Raw genomic sequence first — 22,628 nt, forward strand, 5'->3', positions numbered from 1 at the left:
AGACTCGAACCAACAACCTTAGGGTTAGGAGTCAAACTCTCTGACCACTAGGCCACAACTTCCCAAATTATATAATTGTATAACAACACTGGCCTGCATCATATTTGCTGAATGAAATCCAATACTTGTTTCTTATTAATTTTGGGGTGCTGAGTCCAAAAATAGTGGCTGTTTTGCCCTAGCACGTCACACTTTCCCATAAATAGGTGCTTTTTGTAGCATTTTTTTTTTTCGTTATATGTTTGTTTGTTGGGTGAGTATTTTTTTTTTTAGTTAATTAAAGTTAATACGTATAATTAGAATTTTTTTGTGTGTGTGTGAAAAACTGTACATGATTAAAATATTTATTGATATTTTTAACTCTGCATCAATCAAATTAAGTAATATTAGACCTTTTTTTGCAATCCAGCAATTTTTTTTAAAAAAAATGCAGGGCTGTGAAATCAGTAGGCCTGCATGATTATTGGAAATAAATCCAAAATCTTGACTTATTGTGTGATTATCAAACTGCAAAGGCTGCAATTTCAGTAAATATATGCAATGCACATTTTAGTGAATCGTGGCACTATGGTCTTTGACAGACGAGCTCATGATCCAGTGTTTTCAGTGTATTGGTTTGCAGTAAATGATGCTTTACTTTAATTTTATTTTAAAATGTTTTGTATAAAAATGCTCCACTTCAAGCGCTATGAGTTTGAATTTCATTTTTAACTGTTGTCAACAAAAGCAAAGCTTTAAGGTCTTCTAACTTTTCTGCCAAATAAAAGCTTTGTAGATTAACATCTAAAAGCCAAGAAATTAGCACAACCATAAATTTAGATTTCAGTTTTACAGCTGTACTGTACTATTATTAGGTCACTTATTAAGTATATTACTATTTTTTCAGTTATATTTATTTTAATAGTTTTATTTTAGTAATTATTATTCATATTACTATTATATTGTAGTTATATAAATATATATTTCACAAAAAAAATGTTGCCAAATTATGTAGTGCTTCAAACAAGCACATCAAACTTGGAGCTTAAAAAAAAAATTGCAATTTCTTAAATCACAATTAGATATTTCCCCCAAATCATGCAGACCTAATTATCAACAAATAATCCCCTGTCATGTTTTCCCAGGGTTTCACTATGCCCATGTTCTGAGGTGCCACAACAGATGGAAAAGGAGTATTTGAAGTGATTAAAGGGCTGAAGAGACATTGACAGAAGAAAGGAAGCACTGGTGTACAGGTTCAGAGATTCTGGAGCAAACCCTCAACCGTCCTCTTTTATCAAATGCCACATCAGAGGAGCTTTTATTCATCCGGAGATTATTTTAACAGATGCAGTCCAATCATGTCACATATGGTGATTTATTTTTTATTTTTTTTCTGTCGAACCAGTTCTTTGTCAGCTCATTAGAATCACACTGGATGGGATTTACATTGTGGTACAAATTTATCATGTAAGAATATACGGTCCTATATGTTCAAGATGTACATATTTGTGTTTATCCATCCTACTATGTATATGCCCTGTACAGCTAGATTATGAAATCGCTTTTACTATCAGGTCAACGAATGGATTCTTCCTACCAAAACAAGCAGTTGTACATGTTGGTCAAACTTCAGTCTGTCTAATTTTACATATAAAACAACACTAAGTAGTCATAATTCTGGTAAATGACAAAGGAAGGTTAGAAACGTTTGGTCAGTGTTAAAAATGCTGTTAATATTGTCAGAAAGCCAAAACTCTCTGTGACAGTTGTCCTGAAGGGGCATTACACTACATGTTGTGTATTTTGGCTTGCGGAAGCATTTGAATGGTCAGTATTTTCTTTCCAGTAGATTTAGTTTTAATGAGGTGAGGTTTATTTGTGTGAAATGTCTATACTGCAGGGTTTCCATCAGTTGCTCTTGTCCGGGTCAAACAGCAGAGGCTGCTGTGCCAAGTGTTCAAGTATTGCCTCCGTTTAAGTGCTTTATGGTCCTGTGCTATCAAGAAGTGAAATGTTATACTGTCAATAACATGAGTTTCCCATGATCATCATTATTCCCCACCCTGAGCCCCGGTTAGTTTTGCTAGTGTACCTGTAAATTGTACATTTTCAATATAAAATGGTTTTCTTTTGTACAACCTAGAAATGATGTACCACTTTCCCTTTTAATGGAAAACTGTTCTAAAACTTTTCTTCAGTGAACTTGTGGAAAACTCACTTTTTCAGAAAAAAATTAAACATGTAATCATGAACTGTGGGAGTGTTTATTGATTTGAGAAAGTTTAAATAATGCATATGAGAGGACAAAAGGCACAATGAACCATGTGGAAAAACATGATATTCTTTTCAATCTAACCACAGGTACTGCTGTAAAATGCTATAAATTTTAGTGTTGAGAAGAGATTTACAAGGGAATGTTTGCATGTTTTTTCCAGGGGTTGGTCTGCTTCTTGCTGGCGAGCACCTCCAGGTCTCTACAGATCCTCTTTCGTGTGGTTGAGGGCTGAATGATGTCATCCACAAAGCCTGTGAAATACATTCATCATTATTTAGCGATAATACACAAATAGCAGCAGAGGCAAGCGCGCTTGTACTGCGGTGTGGGGTAAACGTGTTGAGCAAGAGCTGTGAAGATGAATGTATTTTGTGTCTGGTGATGCACCTCTGACAGCAGCGGGGAAGGGATTGGCAAACTTCTCCACATATTCAGCTTCGGCCTCGGCTTGATTCTCCTTTCCTCTGAAGATGATTTGAACAGCACCCTTAAAAAAATGAAATTCTATATTACTATGTAGCACATTTAAGCACTATTTTGTAGGGTTTCCCACTTTCTGACCAATCAATTTCCATGATTTGTCCAGTTACTCTGATCACTGGATTTTATATATATATATTTTTTTTTTTAATACATTTCATTCATGATAAAAGCCAAAGAAATGCATATAAAATTGTATTTGTAATATCCTAGACAAAATGTAGTTAATAACCATAGATTAATCAAAACGTTTAAGGATATTATAAGGTGTTCAAAGATTTAGAGTCGTTTTTAAAAAGAGCCTCTAACCAAGGCTACAAAATATGATTAAAAACAGTAATATTTTAAAATAACTGTTTTCAAAAATATATTTTTTGTGATGTAATTTTTCTTTGATGTCAAAGCTAAAATTTAAGCAGCCATTACTCCACTCTTCAGTGTCACATGATCCTTCAGAAATCATTTTAATATGGTATAATATTTGGTGTTCAAGAAACATTTCTGATTATTAACAATGAATGTTAAAAACAGCTTTTGATGCTTAATATTTTTGTGGAAACTGTGATATACTGCTTTACCTGTAGTAAGATTTTTCTAAGAAAACTTCAAAGTTTTGTTACAAAGGATTTATTTCAAATGTTCTTTCAAAGAAACCTGGGGGGAAATAAAATCCAGGTGTCCACAAAATTATTAAGCAACAAATATTTTCAACATGGATTATGATAAATGTTTCTTGAACAACAAATATATATTAGAATGATTTCTGAAAGATCATGTGACACTGTAAACTGGAGTAATGATGCTGAAAATTCAGCTTTGCCATAAGAAGAATATATTATTAAAAATATTAAAATAGAAAACAGTAATGTTAAACAGTAATGTAATTAAAATGAATTAGATTTTATCAGTATTTCACAATTTTATTTATTTTAGCATTTTATTTGTTATCAAATAAATGCAGCCTTGGTGAGCATAGGATGCTTCTTTCAAATACATTGGAAAATAAGTATGCATCATTGTTGCTTTAGTGTCACTAATAGACACCCAGCAGAAATATTTATAGTGTGTAATTTAAACAGTAAATATGTGATATGATCTGTGCTATCCACACTCAGTCAGCAGCACCTGTTACACAACTCAAAGCATGAGCCTCCAGTGTAGAAATGAAACGAGTAGAAGGGACAGCAGCATTAACGCCAAAGAGAGCCAAGCATAGTGATCATTGCTGCTGTGTAAGTGTATATCAGCAGCAGCACCGGACTGACGCTGGTGTGCAGGAGCTCTCTGAACACTCACTTCTGTCTGCTACTTAGTCTTGAGCTTACAAGAATTTCTTAACTGTTTTATTACGGACTGCTGGAACACATTTACTTATATGGGATGGGGCCAATTTTGATATTTATATTTTTTTAGGCCAAAAAATATCCTGAGATTTAAATGCGGCTCAATGGAGGGGTTTGGCTTAAAGCTCATAAATGCCTTAGAAAGCCCCAGAATTCACTCACACTACACATTTATTATGCAAGTGCATTAGCCATGTCCCGGGCTTCAGCACAAAAGTCTTGAGGGTTACCTTTGCACCCATCACAGCGACCTCAGCAGATGGCCAGGCATAGTTGACGTCTCCTCTCAGATGTTTAGAACTCATCACATCATAAGCACCTCCATAAGCCTGGAGACAGAACATGCATTATTCAGCACACAAGACAGTTAGAACCATCCCCACACACACACATCATTCTGCCTCCTACCTTCCTAGTGATGACAGTGATTTTTGGAACGGTGGCCTCTGCAAAAGCATAGAGCAGTTTGGCTCCGTGTCTGATGATGCCTCCGTACTCTTGAGCTGTGCCTGTGGAAACAGAACGTTCTGTCACTGTCTGATTTAAAAAGGGAAATACATGCTGGTAATTCAGGATAAAATGATTTAGAAAAAACAGCAAAGTTACGGTTAGGATAAAGAAAGTTTCTAGACACCTGGCAGGAATCCAGGCACATCCACAAATGTGATGATGGGAATGTTGAAGGCGTCACAGAAACGAACAAAGCGAGCCCCTTTAACAGAAGAATTTATGTCCAAACAGCCTAAAAACAAGAAAAATGATCTGAATTTTCATTAGCCATTACTCCAGTCTTCAGAAATCATTCTAATATGCTGATTCACAAACACATCTTATTATTATCAATGTTTAAAACAGTTTATTATTAAGTTAATTTTTGAAGAAACGGGATGCTTTGACAAAAAGCTCAAAAGAACATTTCTTTTAAAATGTTTTGCATAAAAATATATAAATCTTTGTCACTTTTGATCCTTTGGTGAATAAAACTATTAAAACAACTCCACTACCACTCACTGATCTCAAACTTTTGATAGGTAATAATATAATATAAAATAAATCACCAACCAGATGCCACTTTTGGCTGGTTTCCCACTATGCCTACAGTCCGTCCATTCATCCTGGCAAATCCCACCACAATATTTTTGGCGTAGTTGGGCATAATCTCAAAGAATTCTCTCTCATCTACTATCTGTAAGAGTGAGATGACAATCATAAGAACTGTGTGATGAGTTTTTACCTGACTATCTGAATCATTTGTTCACATAAGATGTACATACACCATGAACAATGTCCAGCATGTCATAGGCTTTTGTGCTTTCAAAAGGAACGACAGTGTCCAAGCCAGGAACCAGCCGGTCACTGAGGAAAATAAATTGACATGATAATAGCAGACTGCATGTGACTCAAGACACTGATAATTAAAGGCCACTATAATTTGACTGATAGAAAGAAAAATTTTTTTTTTGCAAAAACAGTATCTAACCGAGGATCATGGCACTCAGTGACCGGAGCTGGATCTTTGTTGCTCAGTGGGAGAAAGTTGAAAAAGTCTCGCAAGTTGAGAAGGGCATCAACGTCGTTCTCAAAAGCCCGATGAGCAACACCTGAAAGAAAACAAAACATTGTCACAAAACACATTCAGATGGAAGCACAGGCTTAATAAACAGACCTACCTGACACAGTGGTGTGGGTTTTTGCTCCACCCAGCTCCTCCTGGGAAACATCCTCATTTGTTACAGACTTTACCACATCTGGGCCTGTGATAAAAAGATAGGAAGTGTCCTGCAAGCACAAGCCATCTCATGAAAGACGAGTGTGCCATCACAGATCAAGAAACCTGCTATTGATTTAATATGCATTTATACTCTTACCTTCACCATGAAAGTGAAGTCTGTGAGAGCAGGCGAGTACACAGCACCACCTGCACACGGGCCCATGATGAGAGAGATCTGAGGAACTACACCTGAGGACATCACATTCCGCTGAAGAACAAATAACACTGTCCACAGTTAGTCCTGCTATATACATACACTACCATTCAAAGGTTTGGGGTTTGGGTTTTTTAAGAAATTAATACATTTAAAGACATTTTGCAATGTTACAAAAGTAAACATTGTTCTTTTGAATTTTATATTCACCAAAGAATCCTGAAAAAATATATCCTATATGCAGCACTACTGTTTTCAGCTTACCATCACAGAAATAAATTGCATTTTAAAATATAGTCTAATTACTTAAATTTGTTTGTACTGTACTTTTGATCAAATAAATGCAGTCTTGGGGAAAGACATCTTTCAAAAACATAAAAAAACCACCACCACCAAACTTTTGTTCGGTAGAGTATATCTCAAATGTACAGCTGTGTTAAACCATTCAGCTCACCAAGAAAATGTCAGCATATCCTGCGAGGGACTCGACACCTTCCTGAATGCGGGCTCCACCGGAGTCATTGAGACCGATTACTGGAGCTCCCACCATCATCGCCTGGTCCATGATCTAGGAATTCAGTTGCAGAAGTTTTGTGAGAAATCTCACCGTTTGACAGCATTATGCCCGTGTTTTAAACAAAATGACTTTAGCCGGGTCCAACAACGCTCAGCGACCAACCTCACCTTGCAGATCTTCTGAGCGTGAGCTCCTGATAAACTGCCTCCAAACACTGTGAAGTCCTGAGAACAGAAGAGCACTTCACTCATGAAAGCAGAAAGGGGATAGTAATAAGATATTTTGTTAATGCAAACTGATATTCAAAAGCTGATACATACCTGGCTGAAAACATACACCAGTCTGCCATTGATCCTTCCCTGTCCGGTCACCACGCTGTCTCCTGGGTACTGAAGTTCCATTGTACAAAATGACTGCGATTAGTGTCCCTCATCTACATTTGTTAAAAACACTAATAGATGGGCGATGCTAACATCTAAAGTGTGTTGTTAGAGATAAAAATTTAACTATATGGGTACATTTAAATGACAATAATGTACTAAAAACGTAAAGTTTTCCTTAGGATTTTGCATACAGGTGACTATGTTGTCAAAACAAGTCCACATGGATCCATGAGAATGACTAAAAAAGGTTTTGAAAAGTTAGCATTTTCAGGCCCCCAAACCACCGATGTCGTGTGAATGACTGACCAAAATGCATAACAAGTTTTCTGGTTTTAGTTAAAAATGGTGTTGTGTAAATACAAAATACAGTAACTTGATGAAACCATTACTTAATGATGATGCCATTTTTGAGCGGTTACCAACCTTCCTTCTCCTTGCTGTAGAACTAAATACACACCATTTAATTGATTTCTTTAAAATGTATATTAGCAGCTATTTATTAACACTTAAACCCCTTAAAATATCTAAAAATATACATATACATCTAAGCTGATATGTGCCTCTGGTATTTCTGTAATGTTCAACAATAAGCCATATATACACACACATATATACATATACATATATACACATATACACATATACATATATATATATATATACATATATGTATGTATGTATGTATATGTGTGTGTTTTTAGGGTGGCATTGTAATTTTAGTGTAATATTTTATTACGTGAATACAGTTACATTTAAATAATTTTTGACTTATTGGGCTCCCCTGCAAGTTTGCCCCCTAGTGGGGCCCGGTCCCCTGGTTAAGAATCCCTTACTTAAGTTATTTACTTAAAATAATGTTTAATTTTTTTTTTTTTTTAAATCTTTTAAACTCTGTCAAACTGAAAAAAAAAAAACGCCTTTTCACAGAAGGACCTAGAAAATGCAACAGACGAAATTGCATCTGCGCCCATTCGAGAGTAGACACTTAACGCTGTTATTTCATAACTCATGATGACATGCAAATGGAAATATTTCTGATGATGCATTATGTAAATTCTTTGAGCTGAGAGGTTGGGGTGTCATACCTTATTATGATCTGCCTCCATGCCAAAGTCAGAGCAGCGATGCTCCACAAACATGTCATACTCCACAAACGAGTCCGGGTCCAGCAGGAGCTCCAGTCTCTCGCGCGCTGTCAGTTTACCCTGCGCGCAGCAGTTCAGAGCTCTTCTCAGACTGTCGTGCTCTCACTTCTGTCAGCTGCATTCATTCTCCAGTAAGTTTTCATTACTTACCCTTTTGTGCTGTGCAGCTATCCTCAGCTGTCCTCCTCCTGTAAGCGCTGCCTGTCGTTTCTTCTCGATTCTCTCCTGCACAGACGGATGGTTGACCGAATAGCCTCTTGCATTCTGTAGACCTTTGACCTGGGTAACTGCCCCGGCGGCAGCGCCGTACGGAATCTGACCTACACTTTTAAAAGAACATTTCAGACCATGTAAAAGTCCCAGACTGCTTCGCATTAACGTGTAGGTCGCCATCACTGCTTCACTGAGGGCAAAGGATTCTGTCGAAGAAAGGTCGGTGTCTTCAGCCAATCACAACCCGGTTCGTGAAGAGGGCGTGAGTGAGTGAACCAATCACCGCAGAGATGTGTGTAGTTAGGCGAACTTGATAGATGTAGTCCGTACTAATGTCAACCATGATAAACTACAGTTCCCATCAGTTACTCGGTTGTTGTGAGAATCGAGTTTGAAAAAACTGATTGGAGCTGTTCACAACCTTGAACTAAACATAGCTCTTAATGAATCTAAGGTGGTCGGGTGGTGCAAGTTGTAGCTCTCAGAAAACTCCCAGATCACAAGTTGTAATTACGAGTTCTGCGAGGACGTGAACGCTTTTTACAAGGCCATCACATTACGACATGGATTGAATGCAGCATTACTCTAGATTACTAAATGCATTTGAAAAATATTTTAAGGCTGGATTCATGACTGCGTTCTAAAAGTGAAAGGGAATGAACACCATCCTCTATATGTACATTTATCATTTCTTTCCTTCCTTTTCCTTCCCTTTCCTGCCTTTACTGAAGCATCAGACATAAACAAGTTAAGAAAGTAGTCAATTTATAGGCTACCATTTACATAAGATTATAACAGGGGACAAGAAATGACTTAGAAAATAAATAAATAAAATACAGATTATAATTATGGGTTTCCATATATACATAAACATTACTGCATAAAGTTATATCACTTAAAAGTCTTTAACAAATATTTTTGCTTTACTACTTTTACATAGTTTCACCATCTTATGATAACATGGCAACTCTATTATATTATATTAATATTATATTATATGACCGTTTTAACTTGGGAGGGACAAAAATCCCCAAAATAATTAATAATGACATCTTTGTCAGTGTGTTTAAAGTGGAGTAGCATATTGTTTTTCTAAAGGGGAATATTAAAATCACATCCAATATTTTATTTTTATTTTATTTTTTTAAAACAAGGTGACAGTTCCAGAAACATGGGATAATGTTTCAGGTTAATTTTTACAGAATTCACCTTGATTTTTCAGACGTGTGGTTGATACAGTCAGACACTAGGGGGCAGTAATCACTGAAGGCCGCGTTTAATTCCAGGCACTCTTTTACTCTTGTTTGGTATTGTTCCTCTCAGGATGCAAAAGTTAACAGAGGAGCGAAACTGTCCCTTAGCATAGGCTAATGTATGTAAATATGTTGTAACTCAGTTGAACGCTATATAAACAATTCAATCAAACGGAAGGTTGTCGCACTCGTTAAAGAGAGAAAAGCGCTCTTATTCAAGAAGACGAAGAAAAACCTACAATATTAGCTAGGTAGCGAACTAGTAACCAGGCGAACTGTGATCTGTTCTGTTAAGCCTCGTGAACAAGCGCTGTGTTGGACTTTTTCAAAGATTATACTTTTTGCGCAACTGAGTCTGTTTTCCAGTTCGTGTTTGTGGACCGATTATACGCAGAGCTCGTGCCACCGACAGTACAGCTCGAGGCCTGTTGTGTCTCTCACTAAAATGCTGTTTATCGTCCAGTCCTTCGTCTCTCTGTGCTTCATCACAGAAGTGCAGCGCTCTTTCTGTTGAGGCATTTGGGATCTGACACGCATGGAAAGCAGACTTTAGTCGGTGCTATACATCGCCTACAGCGGCTTGTTTTCTCCGGACTGAGCGTCTCTGGATGATCTTTGAAATATTGAGCAAAGCTTTGACATGTTAACAAGCAGACGACTCCGAGCTGCTCATCTGCTTGCGAGTCATGTCAGATTACACTCTTGGTGTGAGGCGTTGGCTCAAGCCTGGTTGATTGTGTTCTCACAGTTATCGTGCAGTGGGGGTCGGATCGAGACTCGCTGTCAGTAGCCGATCAGCCCGCGTCTCTCCTCCTGCTGTTGACTGATCTCGCTGAGATGAACCCGGTGAACGCCACCGCGCTGTACGTGTCTGCGTGCCGCTCTCTTCTGCAGTGCGACCCGATGGACCCGGAGACATACGGAGGGTTGTTTAACGTCTTGCCTTTCTTTAGAGACTCCCTGTCCTGCTTGGTGTGTGGTAAGTGCCTTTATGTACGAGAGGCCGTGCTGTGTTTTTTGCAGTATATTTGGCATCGGTAAGCAGCACGCGCAGCGAAGTTAAAGTATTATTATATATGTTTGCACTACAGCACAGCCTCGAGTGTCTTATGGCTTTTATTAAACGTAATATTTTCTTACTTAGTAGGTTTTTTTTTTTTTTTTTTTTTTTCATTTAAACGTTATTTTATTAAGCAAATTGTTGAGCTGCTACACAACAGCAACAAAACGATCTTCGCTTCGCGGTGATGTAGTGAAACACTGTATCAACCAATCAGCACTCGGGACCGGTACTATCTGCTGCTACAGATCCCGCCCACTTTTTCAGCAGCTTCGGTCCTGCTAGTATTTTTTTCCCGTAATGATTTTAACAAGTATTCATTCCAGTTATAAGCTATGAACCAAACTAACCAGCTGCGAGGTGACATTTGGTTTGAAGAAAAAAGTATTTGAAAATCGGACTTCAATCCCATGAAGCGTTGATATAATGATTCAATAAAAAGGAGAAATATAATATTGAATGTTTAAGAAGTTTGAGAGAATAGGGATAGTAGCAGCACCCAGTAGATCTGTCTTTAATTGTTTATAAGTTATTGTTTAAATTCAGTTTACTCGATGGAGACAATTAATATGATGTTTTTTTACTTCCAGAACTTAACCGTTGCTCTCTACAGAACTAAAAATAGTAAGATCTGATTTAGCTATACTTAATTGCTTTAAATTAATGTGTTGTTTGCTTTCTATATAGGGAATTTGCTTAAGGATCCAGTTGCTCCAAAAAATTCCTCCTGCCAGCACTATGTTTGCAAGGGTTGTAAAGGCAAGAAAATGTTTTTAAAGCCATCCTGCAGCTGGTGTAAAGACTATGAGCAGTTTGAGGAGAATAAACAGCTCCAGATTCTGATCGACTGCTACAGGAATCTCTGCGAGTGTGTCTCAGTGTGCGTCACATCAGAGCAGAGTGCCTCGGGGGTCAAGGGTTACCCCGAGGTCAAGAGGATGCTGGAGGAGTTGTTGGGGGTGAGTCAGGAACAAGAAGACCTCAGTCCTGTCAAAGACACTTTGGATGTTCTTAATCTCAAAACAGAGACTGACTCCTCACAAAACTCTACTGATGTCAACCTGACTGGCTTAGATAAACCATCTGAGCAGATCCCAGCCGAACTAGAGACCCCTGAGCCTGTCAGGGCTGACGGACCTCTGAAATCTGACTCATCACTACACGTGGGTACTGTCACTGTTGACGCAAAGTGCAAAGTTAGTCAAGAGACCAGCGGTGAATCGGTGCAACTCAATGCAGAGAGCACAAGCGTCCTGGAAGACCTTAAATCTGAGGTATCATGCGGACAGACTAAATCAACACCAGAGCCATGTCAGAACCCATTACAGTCCCAAACCAGCGGCGCCCTTGAGCCAGCACTCCCACAGCAACCTCAGACGGGCCTGACTTGCCTCGCCACAGCCCACAGAAAAGTGCACCTGAGCCGAAAGCGCTCTCGCTCTGAAAGCGACAGTGAGATGCTCCAACCTCTGGCCATCACCAGCCTCATCCAGGGGCCATCGGTAGCAGCCACGGCTCCATCTAAAACAGCATTTGAACCGAAAGCGCCCTCCCCACCTGCTGTCGTGCTCACTAACGGAGGCGTTTTGAAGGTTAATAAGGCTGTGCTGGGTTCAACTAAAAATATCCAGATAAACACAGACCTAGGTAATAAGAAAGTTCAGGCGAAGTCTAAAGTGGCTGTCCCGAAGGCAAAGGGCAAGACAAAGGACAGGCTGCTGTCAGCTAGCGTTTTAGCAGGACAACCAGGACAGCCCCATAAAGTCGTGTACAAAAAGACACAAGAGAAAAAAGGCTGCAAGTGTGGAAGAGCCACCCAGAATCCAAGTGTTCTTACCTGCAGAGGTCAGAGATGCCCCTGCTACTCCAACCGTAAGGCCTGTTTGGACTGCATCTGCAGGGGCTGCCAGAACTCATACATGGCCAACGGGGAGAAGAAGCTGGAGGCTTTCGCCGTGCCCGAAAAAGCCCTTGAGCAAACCAGACTCACTCTCGGCATCAACCTCACCAGTATATCTGTCAGAAACGCTGGAACGAACGCTGCGGGAGTTCTCAGTCTGTCCGCAGGCTCCCCGATGGCCTCTTTCCTCACCTCCAGCACCGACGAGGACCAGAGTTTTGAAGAGGCTCTCGAGATGCATTTCGACTGTTGATAGCTGTCCTGCTGCTGACATCTCTCTCAGCCGTGGTCGATTCCTGGTTTATGTCGAACAGAAATTGTTTGCCAAAACTCTTGTCTGTAGTTTTCATGTTCAACCTCTACCATAACACACAAGCACACACTGCTGTAATGGAAAGTTACTGTGAAGCTGTATGGCATATTGTGCTATTCTGAAGGAATTGTTTGCTTCTGTGTGGCTGTTTTATTCACAATGAACTTAGGATCTGAGAAATGGCTGTTATTTTTCTTTGAATATTCAATGACCCAAAATTTAAAATGAGTTCCACAGGTATTAGTGTGATAAGTTTGTTGGGTAACACGTATAGCAGCTCATTATAAACTGTCCAAAAGCAGTGATTAATGTGTTTATATCCTGTGGTGATTTTTTTCCAAATTAATTTTTAAATATATATATATATATATATATATATATATATATATATATATATATATATATATATATATATATATATATATATACAAATTAATATATATATATATATAGCTTCTAAACATTAATTGAAGGTAAAATTACATACAGCGCTCTGTAATGCCTGTTTAACGTCAGATAAAATCACAATTTACTAATGGTGGAAAATGTAGCACTTAATCCCAATAGTGTTCATGGGTTTAGACACCTGTCCTGGTTGCTATAGCGATCACTTCCTGTGTCACCCCCAACTCTTGGTTATGGGACTGGGGTGTCCCGTCAGGATATCGAGTTATTTTAATTTTTTTGTTTAATAGATGGTTCCTAATTTTTCTGAATGGAGGGTAGTGGCGTATCAATTTTTATTCGTCATGTTCCAGGTTTGAAAAAAAGACATTTAAATCCCATGATCGTCTGTGGTTTTGTAAGGATGATGAAGCACAAATTTGTCACAACAGCTATGTTTCTCCAACTTTGAGAGTTGCTTATTCATGATATCCTCACTATTGTTCATTGTTAGTTCAGACTGAGCTGACTGTTTCATCAGTACAGTACAGTAGGGAAAATATTTATTTGATCGCCATAAAAATTACAAACCCTTCATTTCTTTGTAAGTGGGCAAACTTACAAAATCAGCAGGGGATCAAATAAATATTTCCCCCATTGTATCTACAAAGATTTCTGAAACAAGTGAATGTAAGAGTGTTCAGTGTGTTGCCTGAGAATGTATTCATGGCAGTGATATTTTTAAAGCAATATGAAAAACAAAATGATAGATAACCATCTTTTTAAAACCTTTTCCCCACACAGTCATCATATTGTTTTGATGCAAACTTTAAATGAGTATTTCAAGATGTTATGATCTTTGAATGTTTACCTGAGCACCTTTTAGCACCCATTCATGCCTCTTTACTATGATCCTGGTTAGTTGTGTTTGTCTTGCAGTTGTGTTGTGATTCCTGTTCTAGGGACCAAAACTAGAAATATGTGTTGAGAAAGGTCAGTGAACGTATTTACTGTTAGACTGCGCCATATTATGTCTTATGTAATGAAGCAGGATGGATAGTGCTTCATCTGTATCCTTAAATATGCTTGAAAACTCTATCAGTAGGGCTTTGACCAAATATTGAAGAATCTTCTAGTTAAATCTTGGATCTTAGTGGGATATTTTGTTGTATTTTCAAATCGTATAGTTTGGTATTGTTGTTTTATTCCTCCCTTTGCTTTTCAATGGTCATTACTTGAACTCAGATTTTAGTTTCTTGATTTGTGAATTACTGGAGAACCTCTTATTATTGCTGGTTTATTCACTGCCACATTGAAATAATGAAAACTGCAGAAAGCAACAAAAATAAATTATAGTTTTTTATTTCTTGTTTTTCAAAACTGTGTGTTGTGTCGTGTTGTGTGTGTGTTTTGTCTTATGTGGCACAAATATGATTAAGGCCTTTAGTTGGTTTCATTGTAGAGCCTGGCATACTCGGGTTTAGTCGCTAGAGGGCAACGTTGTTACAGTATATTACGTTAATAGCCGTACTTCTCATTAAAATATCAAAATGTAAATATTTCGGTATAAGGACATTTCATAATTGAAATATAACGATCAGCTTACAGCTATTAACAGCTGTTAATTTTAGAAATACTGAAAGTTTGATCGTCCAAATTTAATGAAATTGTCCTTGCACAACATTTGCGTTGATATTTGAATTTGTATTATGATCTTCATTTTGATAGATGAATGTAGGAGTTAGAAAGACCTTAATTTACCAAAAGTACATATTTGCTTCCATCTTTTGTCATTAAACTCACCCTAATGTTCTTTTGAAAGGAACATAACAGATTTTGGCAGTGACATAAATGTTTTGCAGAGTTTGCTGCTTATTTGTAGATTATTTTTCCACGTTTCTGTGGTATACTGAAAAACATTGATAAGCATATCAAGTTTTAAAGGCTTTTATTGGCAAAATAATAAGTCAATATTTACAGTGCTGACCCTTGTTCTTCATAATCTCTTGCAATTCACTCTGGCATGCTGGATATTAGCTTCTGGGCCAAATCCTGTCTGATGACGATCAAATTCTTGCCTTATTAGTTCTCAGAGTTGATCATAGTTTGTGGGCTTCTGCTTGTCCACTCGCCTTTTGAGGACTGACCACAGGTACTCTATGGGATTGAGATCCGAGGAGTTGCCTGGCCACGGATCCAAAATTTCAATGTAATGATCTTCAAGCTACTTCTTTATCACTCTTGCTTTGTGACATGGTGCTCCAGCATGCTGGAAAATGCACGGATCATCACCAAATTGCTCATGGATCGTTGGAAGAAGTCGCTCTTGCAGAACATTTTGATACCATTCTTTATTCATGGCAGTGTTTTTTGGCAGAATTAGGGTTGAAAAGCAACCCCACACATGGATGTTCTCAGGATGCTTCACTGTTGGCACAACACAGGACTCATGGTAGCCTTCACCTTTTCTTCTCCGAACAATCGATTTTCCATTGAGAAGGGAGCTTCATCAGAGAAAATAACTTTGCGTCAGTCTTCTGCTGTCCAATCCTTGTACTTCCTTCAGAATTTCAGTCTGCCCTTGACGTTTTTCTTGGAGAGAAATGGCTTCTTTGCTGCCCTTCTTGACACCAGGACGTTGTCCACTTGTCTTCACTGGAGTCAGACCTCTCTCCTTGAAGTTCTTGATGATCCAGTAAATGGTTCTTTCAGGTGCAATATTCTTTGTAGCAATTTCCATGCATGTGAGACCATTTTGATGCAAAGCAATGATGGCTGCATGTTTCTTTAGAGGTAACCATTGCTAACAAGAACACAATTATTGGAACACTTCTTCCCTCCTTTTATAGCAATCAGTCTGCTCTTACAAGCTATTTAGTATGATATGTCTTTTACACTTTCACATGTGCTGCTGATATGATAAGTCAATTGATGTTAGCTGGTCATTTTGTGTCAGGATCAAAAAAAGATTTTTGGTGAAAAGTTAATTTTTTTGGCCAATGATGCTTATAGCAATTATTTAAAATGAATCCGATCACTCTACACAATAATCTAGAAACAATGTGAATGAACACCACAACATCTTAAGCAGCAAACTTTGCAAAACACAAAACTTTTGGCCATGACTGTATGTTGTTCTTTGTGTCGCTCAAAAATTCGAGATGATTTGAAATGCCAATTTTTTTTTTTTCACTATTTTCTAGAATAACTATGAAATATGTTAAATGCAACTAGGCAGCATATTTTTTTTTACCTTTATTGCAGCTTCAATATATGCTCCAGCTTTATTCACAGTAGAAATATATGATAAAATTCATTTCAGGTCTCTGAAGTGAAAGTGAAAGTCACAAATGTTATAAAATGCATGGAGATATGACTTCTCTTTTGTTAATGCATTAGGTGGTAATAATGACAAGCACAAACACAACATTAAAGTGAAAAAAAAAAAGTGACATGACATACAGCCAAGTATGGTGACCCATACTCAGAATTTGTGCTCTGCATTTAACCCATCCAAAGTGCACATACACACTGTGAACAGCCATTTATGCTGCGGCGCCCGGGGAGCAGTTGGGGGTTCAGTGCCTTGCTCAAGGGCACCTCAGTCATGGTATTGCCGGCCCAAGACTCGAACCCACAACCTTAGGGTTAGGAGTCAAACTCTCTAACCACTAGGCCACGACTTCCCCACAAGAGAACCAAGCAATAATTTGAGTCAATAAGAATCTTACAAACACTGCTGAATATAACGTGTGCATATACTTGTGTGTTAATGGTGTCAGAACAGTATCAGTTCAAGAGAAATTTCTTTGTGGTTCTAATTCCTCATTTGGTTCTTAGTAAATTAGTTAAAAAATACACTTTAATGTGTTAGTCATTATTATGAAAGCCATAATACAATTCTTTCATAAACAGCAAAACATCAAATACTTAATTTCTTTACCCGATGTACAATATAAATCCTCTCTCGTGTTGCAAAAGATTGCATCACAATGCATGAAGTAATTGGGGATGCAGCGATTAACCGTGCTTTAAAACGTCACGGTTAATTAATCGTAAAGTCTCCACTACACCGAGTGTTTCTTTTGCACGGAAGGGAACTGTTAGAAAACAATCGAAAACAATTGCTGCGTCCCAATGTGCCTGCTTATACTACGCCTTTAAAGTATGTACTCTTTTGGAGAGAAAAAAGTACACACTTTTAAGCGTGTAGTAGAAGAGTAGGCAAAATTTGGGACATAGGCCTACTATAACGTTATACAGCTGCGTCTTTAACTGAGCGCTCTGTTGCACAGTTACACTGTAAACTGGCCTGTCAATCATCTTATCACAGTTAACATCCTCCACATTTCATTTCATTTCACTTCCTACCATATCGGAGAGAAAAGAATTAGCCCGTTGATCTGCCAGTCGCGGGTCTTCATGCAGAGGTCTGCTCATATTTTCTGCATAATGATGCATTTAAAAGTTAACGACCAAATGGATATTTATAAAAGTTTACACTGCTTTTATATATAACACAGATAATATAAAATAAATACTTTTTTAACAGGTTAAATGTTGATTATAAGTGACTCAAACCCCTTTATCTAAACCTCTCTAGTTAACCATCGGTCGCGCACATCCACCATGTTTGTAGTTTTTTTTTTTTAATACTTTTTATTCATGTTTGCAGTTCTCAACCAAATCATTCGTCAAAGCGCAACGGTTTGTGGGTAATATTATCCATTGGTGTGTGCACGGATCCACACTTCCAAAATCGACCTGAAATAGTAGACCATCCGGAGACTTTTATTTTTTTTTTTTTTTTACTATGCTTTGGGACACACTTATTTTAATCTCACATACTGTTTAGAATGGATAGTATGAACATTGGGACCCGGGGAAAGTTACACCAGTGGTGCAGCATCTTAAAGTGCCATACTAATCAGAGACAAGGAGGCTACAACACACACTAGATTAGCTATGACAGAGGGACCGAACAGCGAAGATTTATTCCCACTAAAGAAATGCCTGGAGTCAACAGTGACAAGGGCGTCATTGAAATATTGCCGTAAAAAAAAATTGTTGCTAAAGGAGCAAATACGTAAGGGATAATGAACGGCTAGCTGTGCATTAAACGATTTTAATGGACGAGGTGAAGGCAAGAACCACCGGATGTGAAGCTACAGCTCGTTAGTTCCAGCATTCTGCCCGCTTCACATCAGACAGAGATGAAATAGTGCGTTAAGATCACATTTATTTGAATGAGTTAATTCTAACATTTAGTTGAATTAATTATTCGATCGATCAATGACAGAGAGAAATTTTAGTTGTGTTTGTGAATGACCTGCGTCTGACTCTAAGTGTCTCTCTGCAAGCAATGAAGCTGTGTTTAGTTACTTCAAAAACAGTGATTTTTACCCCCTCGTTACTGACGTGTGATGAATATAATGTAGCTATCTATTATCTAAGCTATTTTATTAAAAAGTGGCGTTGCAGTGTTGACAAGTTTCTGTGCTCCTGATTGTTTCTGTGTGCGCACAGCACATTTTCCAGTCTCAAGATCGAACCAAAATAACTGACATGATTTTCTCAGGCCACATGTAAAATTAGATTAATTATTAAAAAGATTATTAAAATGAATACGTATGGAAGAAAGTTCAGTTAATCCCCCTCATTAGTAACAGTTTGGCCTGGGGGATAAATAAAGTTAATATTAGTTTTATATTAATAATAATAATTAATTAACATAGTGATTTATTATCCCTGTTATAGTATTATTTATGTTTAGGTCAAAAACCAACAAGATATTTTTTCACCATGTTTCCAAGTTCTCTACATCAGATCCAAAAGAAATGTAGAATGAATGAAACTGAAAACACCAAATAATTTTGTGATCTGTTTCCATTTGTTATTTTTAAAAGGGAAATACAGACAGGGATGTTTCAGAGCAGAGGTCACTTTTTTTTCTTTCTTTTTTTTCCAAAGGGAGAAATTGACTTTTTGTTTGTCTTTATTAATATAGTGCTGTATTAGGCTATTTGGTTATGGTTTCAAAAGGCAGCAATAAATAACACTTTAAAATCTTAAGTGTTCATGTGATTTAAGTAGTGTTGTGAAATTAATGAATGCATAATAATCATGAAATCGTGATTATTCCTCAGACTATAATCCTACAAACAAAATCTATAATCGTTGCATCCCTCATAGACACATTTTAAATATAACTACAAATGTTTGTCAAGCCAAGCGATATAATTCTGCACTGCCCTTATTCCCACAGAGAAGTAGCAGGGCCAGAAACCAAAGCTCACACAGCCATGGAAACCGTCTTTATAATGTTCATTAGTGACCGAGACCCCTGCCAGCTCCAGCCTGCGGGCGTACATCATCCCATCATCCCTCAAAACATCATGCTCACCAGTCATAATGTAAGCACGTGGTGCCATACGCAAAACCTCGTCCTCCGCCAGTAACGGAGCAGCTCTGGTATCCAGTAATGCCGGTATGTCATTTAATATACTGAGATAGCCAGTCACTGGAAACACAGGCTTATAATGTTGTATCACTCGTTTGGGGAGGAGTGTGGTCCACTCCAGCTTTGAACGGATCAAGGACATCAGGCTTTGGTCTTGGGCTGTGTGGTTGTTTATCATAAGGGAGTGCACAAGGTTGAGGTCGGCGCCTAGGTACTCCAACCAGAAACGGGCCATTAACCTGCGATACAGGATGGGAACGTTCTGGTTCTGCTGATAGGAAGCTGTGTTGAAGTCTAACGCCTGAAGCACTGGATAAACCAAGACCTGCAGTTTGAATTTCACAGTAGTGGTGTTGTCTGTTCCGATCTAGTGAGAGAGAGAGAGAAAAATAAAATGTTAATTAGCATAACCACATCTCACTAGCTACATTTTAAGACTAGGTTAAGGGTCCGACAGATCGTTCAATTTAAAGGAACAATGCTTGCTAGCTTTATAATATTTTAAAATATCCAAACTTTGACGACCCACATATGTAGCCCATTTACACCACAAAAGAAAAAAAAGTTATGAGATTGGTGATAATAATGGAATAAAAGGTAAATTATGAGAGACTATGTTGAAATTATGAGATTAAGGCCTGGTTTCACAGAAGGCTTTGGTTAAAACAGGATTAGGCCATAGTTCAATTAGGACTTTTATGTATCTTTTATAAATGTGCCTTAGTAAAAAAAAACATTACTGGTGTGCATCTTGAGACAAAACAATGGCACAAACATATTTTAAGATATGTCAGTGCAAGTTTCTTACAGTTAAAACAGACCAGACGTCCAGTTTAGTGTGGGACTAGACGTAAGCCTTGTCTGTGAAATCAGGGGTAAAAGTTGAATTGATGAGATAAAATGTTTAAATTGACAAAAAAGAAAACTGTGATAAAAAGTCATAATTATGATATTTAAAGACATACTAATCATGACAAAGTTGAAATTATGAGGTAGAGATACTGTGTCATAATTATGAGACAAAAGTAAAAATAAAAAAAAGTTAAAGTCATACTTTTGACTTGTGCCATAACAAATTTATGTCAAGATTTTCAATGCATATTGATTAAGTTTTTTTTTCCCCCACTGAAACATTTTTTAATGATCCTGTCATGGAGGTTAACAGATCGGATCATTTTCTTACACATCATTTTCTTTGGACATCATAGAATAAAGTAAAATATGACCTTAAAAGACATGATATCACAATATTACATCATAAGGAATCGAAGTAATTGAGTAATAAAGCAGAAGTGTACCCGCTGAGCCACTGCGGCGGCCAGGTTTCCTCCAGCACTGTCTCCACACACTGCCACTCGCTCTGGATTGACCGAATACTTCGTCAGCACTTCTGGCCTCAGGAAATGCTTAGCGGCCTGCACACACTCCTCGTACTGCACTGGAAAGTGCACATCAGGAGCCATGCGATAACTGCATAGTGTGAACACTCAGCATGACACTCAGCATTTTTCTATTCCTATTTGAATGAGATTATATACTCACTCCACTGTCACAACCACTGCATCCAGATCAGCTGCCATCTGTCTGCAGAGACTGTCATATGACCCCAGCTCTGATGGCAGATAAAACACGACTCGCACATAATCCAGTGAATGCAACAACAGGACAGAGAGAGTCCTGCTACCTGATTTGTTAAGAAACGTATATAATGATTCATAAGGAAACTCTTGGACATACTTGGAGCGCCCACGGCCCATCCACCTCCATGGATGAACATAACTGCTCTCCTCAGCTTTCCGTCCTGTCCAGGAGGCTGGTATACACGTACATGCACTCCATCAAACAGGATATCTTCAGTCTGGATCTCTTGGTTTGTGATGGGCACCAGACTCTCAAAACTGACAATAGCAGAGTTGATAACGTGGACTCTATGGCTCAAACCCAGCGAGTGGGCAACATCTCCCTACAAAACAACAAGGTCAGTATTCAGAGAACTGAACTAACCTCATTATGGTTTTGAAATGCAGCCTGCATGATATTTTTGGTGCATTGACAAGAAGAACAAATGCAAACTCATTGAAAAAGAGAGAAAAGTTCACGAAGACAGTGAATTAGGATCATTTCATCCTGCCCTTGGGTATTAGCTATTGTGGTGCCAAGTTGGACAAAGTTCATCCGAACAGGCAAATCAAAGTCATCCTTTAACACGTCTCTCCAAAAACAGATGGTCCTCTATTAATAGCTAATACTGGATGCTGTCTGTCAGGTTTTATGCTGTTTATACAATGTATTATATATAATTGTATTTGCTCTGGGTAGATAGTATGTACTAAACGCAACAATAAGTTACGTTTCACTTAAGTTTAATGACAAAACATATATAAACTTTATTATTATTGTTATTTTGATTCTGTTAAAAAGACATAAGGCCTAAAGTTAGGCAACATAATCTGCTGTTTCAGTTTATTATAGAATATAAAAGAGCTTTCCAGCCAATCATCCTTTCCTCAATTCACCTGGTGTAGCTACTGTTTAAAATGTGCTACTTACCATCATCACAACTCCCCGGAATGCTGCATCCAACACCATCAGTTTCCATGGTTCTGAGATTGTCCTAGGCAATGGGATGTAGACGTTATAGGCAACAGCTATTGCTAATAACAATGTAAAACCGCAAAACAACTTCATCACGAGGTGATGTCTCTCTTCTTTTCTCTCCGCAGCTATCAGGGGGTTAGACATTATGACACTGAGCAATTCTACAAAGATTTTTTTTAAGTTGCTGTTACTTCCTGTGAAATGTCAAAGAGCATTCTGGGAAATGTAGTCTTTATCATTTTATTCTTAACACACATAATGACTGCATACTGTGCTAACAAAGACAGCAGTCTAAGTGTAATACCTTATTTAATGCACATTCATTCTCACTAATGAGGTAATTTCAGTTCATTTCATTCAACTAATGAGGTCCTTAAGGAAAAAATTTAGTCAAAAT

General features: G+C 37.9%; 4 protein-coding genes across 5 annotated transcripts in view; 2 read left to right on the forward strand and 2 right to left on the reverse strand.

The window, feature by feature from the left end:
* Nucleotides 1-2,234, forward strand: part of LOC109048307 (cohesin subunit SA-1) — a 37,308-nt gene extending 35,074 nt beyond the window's left edge. Inside the window, exon 34 of the mRNA XM_042773544.1 lies at nucleotides 1,125-2,234. Within this exon, the coding sequence (XP_042629478.1) occupies nucleotides 1,125-1,148 (24 nt within the window). The 3' untranslated portion in view covers nucleotides 1,149-2,234. The remainder of the gene's footprint in view (nucleotides 1-1,124) is intronic.
* LOC122148131 (propionyl-CoA carboxylase beta chain, mitochondrial-like) lies at nucleotides 2,225-8,494 on the reverse strand. The gene is made up of 15 exons (XM_042773555.1): nucleotides 8,201-8,494; nucleotides 7,991-8,110; nucleotides 6,843-6,911; nucleotides 6,690-6,746; nucleotides 6,460-6,573; nucleotides 5,949-6,059; nucleotides 5,751-5,859; nucleotides 5,561-5,681; nucleotides 5,355-5,436; nucleotides 5,143-5,266; nucleotides 4,715-4,822; nucleotides 4,489-4,589; nucleotides 4,311-4,409; nucleotides 2,645-2,744; nucleotides 2,225-2,508 (listed from the first exon to the last, which is right to left on the reverse strand). Exons 1-15 carry the CDS (start codon nucleotides 8,441-8,443, stop codon nucleotides 2,387-2,389), a joined length of 1,680 nt encoding a protein of 559 aa, XP_042629489.1. The 5' UTR covers nucleotides 8,444-8,494; the 3' UTR covers nucleotides 2,225-2,386.
* Nucleotides 8,495-9,534: 1,040 nt separating this feature from the next.
* On the forward strand, nucleotides 9,535-13,138 carry LOC109047910 (E3 ubiquitin-protein ligase MSL2-like). 2 transcript variants are annotated; one of them, XM_042773571.1, is made up of 3 exons: nucleotides 9,535-9,635; nucleotides 10,265-10,495; nucleotides 11,264-13,138. In XM_042773571.1, exons 2-3 carry the CDS (start codon nucleotides 10,354-10,356, stop codon nucleotides 12,727-12,729), a joined length of 1,608 nt encoding a protein of 535 aa, XP_042629505.1. In that variant the 5' UTR covers nucleotides 9,535-9,635; nucleotides 10,265-10,353; the 3' UTR covers nucleotides 12,730-13,138. The 2 variants fall into 2 exon arrangements, with proteins under 2 accessions (XP_042629505.1, XP_018921109.1); XM_019065564.2 differs by having other exon boundaries at nucleotides 9,554-10,495; nucleotides 11,264-13,137.
* A 4,850-nt stretch (nucleotides 13,139-17,988) lies between these two features.
* On the reverse strand, nucleotides 17,989-22,428 carry LOC109048308 (neutral cholesterol ester hydrolase 1-like). Its single transcript, XM_042773576.1, has 5 exons — nucleotides 22,184-22,428; nucleotides 21,371-21,596; nucleotides 21,176-21,245; nucleotides 20,932-21,103; nucleotides 17,989-20,000 (listed from the first exon to the last, which is right to left on the reverse strand). Exons 1-5 carry the CDS (start codon nucleotides 22,373-22,375, stop codon nucleotides 19,383-19,385), a joined length of 1,278 nt encoding a protein of 425 aa, XP_042629510.1. The 5' UTR covers nucleotides 22,376-22,428; the 3' UTR covers nucleotides 17,989-19,382.
* Between the last annotated feature and the right edge of the window lie 200 nt (nucleotides 22,429-22,628).

Source organism: Cyprinus carpio, chromosome A2 (assembly GCF_018340385.1).
Source record: "Cyprinus carpio isolate SPL01 chromosome A2, ASM1834038v1, whole genome shotgun sequence".
NCBI lineage: Eukaryota > Metazoa > Chordata > Actinopteri > Cypriniformes > Cyprinidae > Cyprinus > Cyprinus carpio.

Coding starts and splice junctions, on each gene's coding strand:
- LOC109048308 (XM_042773576.1), bottom strand. CDS start 22,375: ATGTCTAACCCCCTGATAGCTGCGGAGAGAAAAGAAGAGAGACATCAC. Junction 21,597..22,183: donor TCCGGGGAGTTGTGATGATG/GTAAGTAGCACA, acceptor GTTGTTTTGTAG/GGAGATGTTGCCCACTCGCT. Junction 20,001..20,931: donor CCGCCGCAGTGGCTCAGCGG/GTACACTTCTGC, acceptor CTCTCTCACTAG/ATCGGAACAGACAACACCAC.
- LOC109047910 (XM_042773571.1), top strand. CDS start 10,354: ATGAACCCGGTGAACGCCACCGCGCTGTACGTGTCTGCGTGCCGCTCT. Junction 10,496..11,263: donor CCTGTCCTGCTTGGTGTGTG/GTAAGTGCCTTT, acceptor CTTTCTATATAG/GGAATTTGCTTAAGGATCCA.
- LOC122148131 (XM_042773555.1), bottom strand. CDS start 8,443: ATGGCGACCTACACGTTAATGCGAAGCAGTCTGGGACTTTTACATGGT. Junction 5,860..5,948: donor ACTTCACTTTCATGGTGAAG/GTAAGAGTATAA, acceptor TTGTGCTTGCAG/GACACTTCCTATCTTTTTAT. Junction 5,267..5,354: donor TGCTGGACATTGTTCATGGT/GTATGTACATCT, acceptor TCACTCTTACAG/ATAGTAGATGAGAGAGAATT.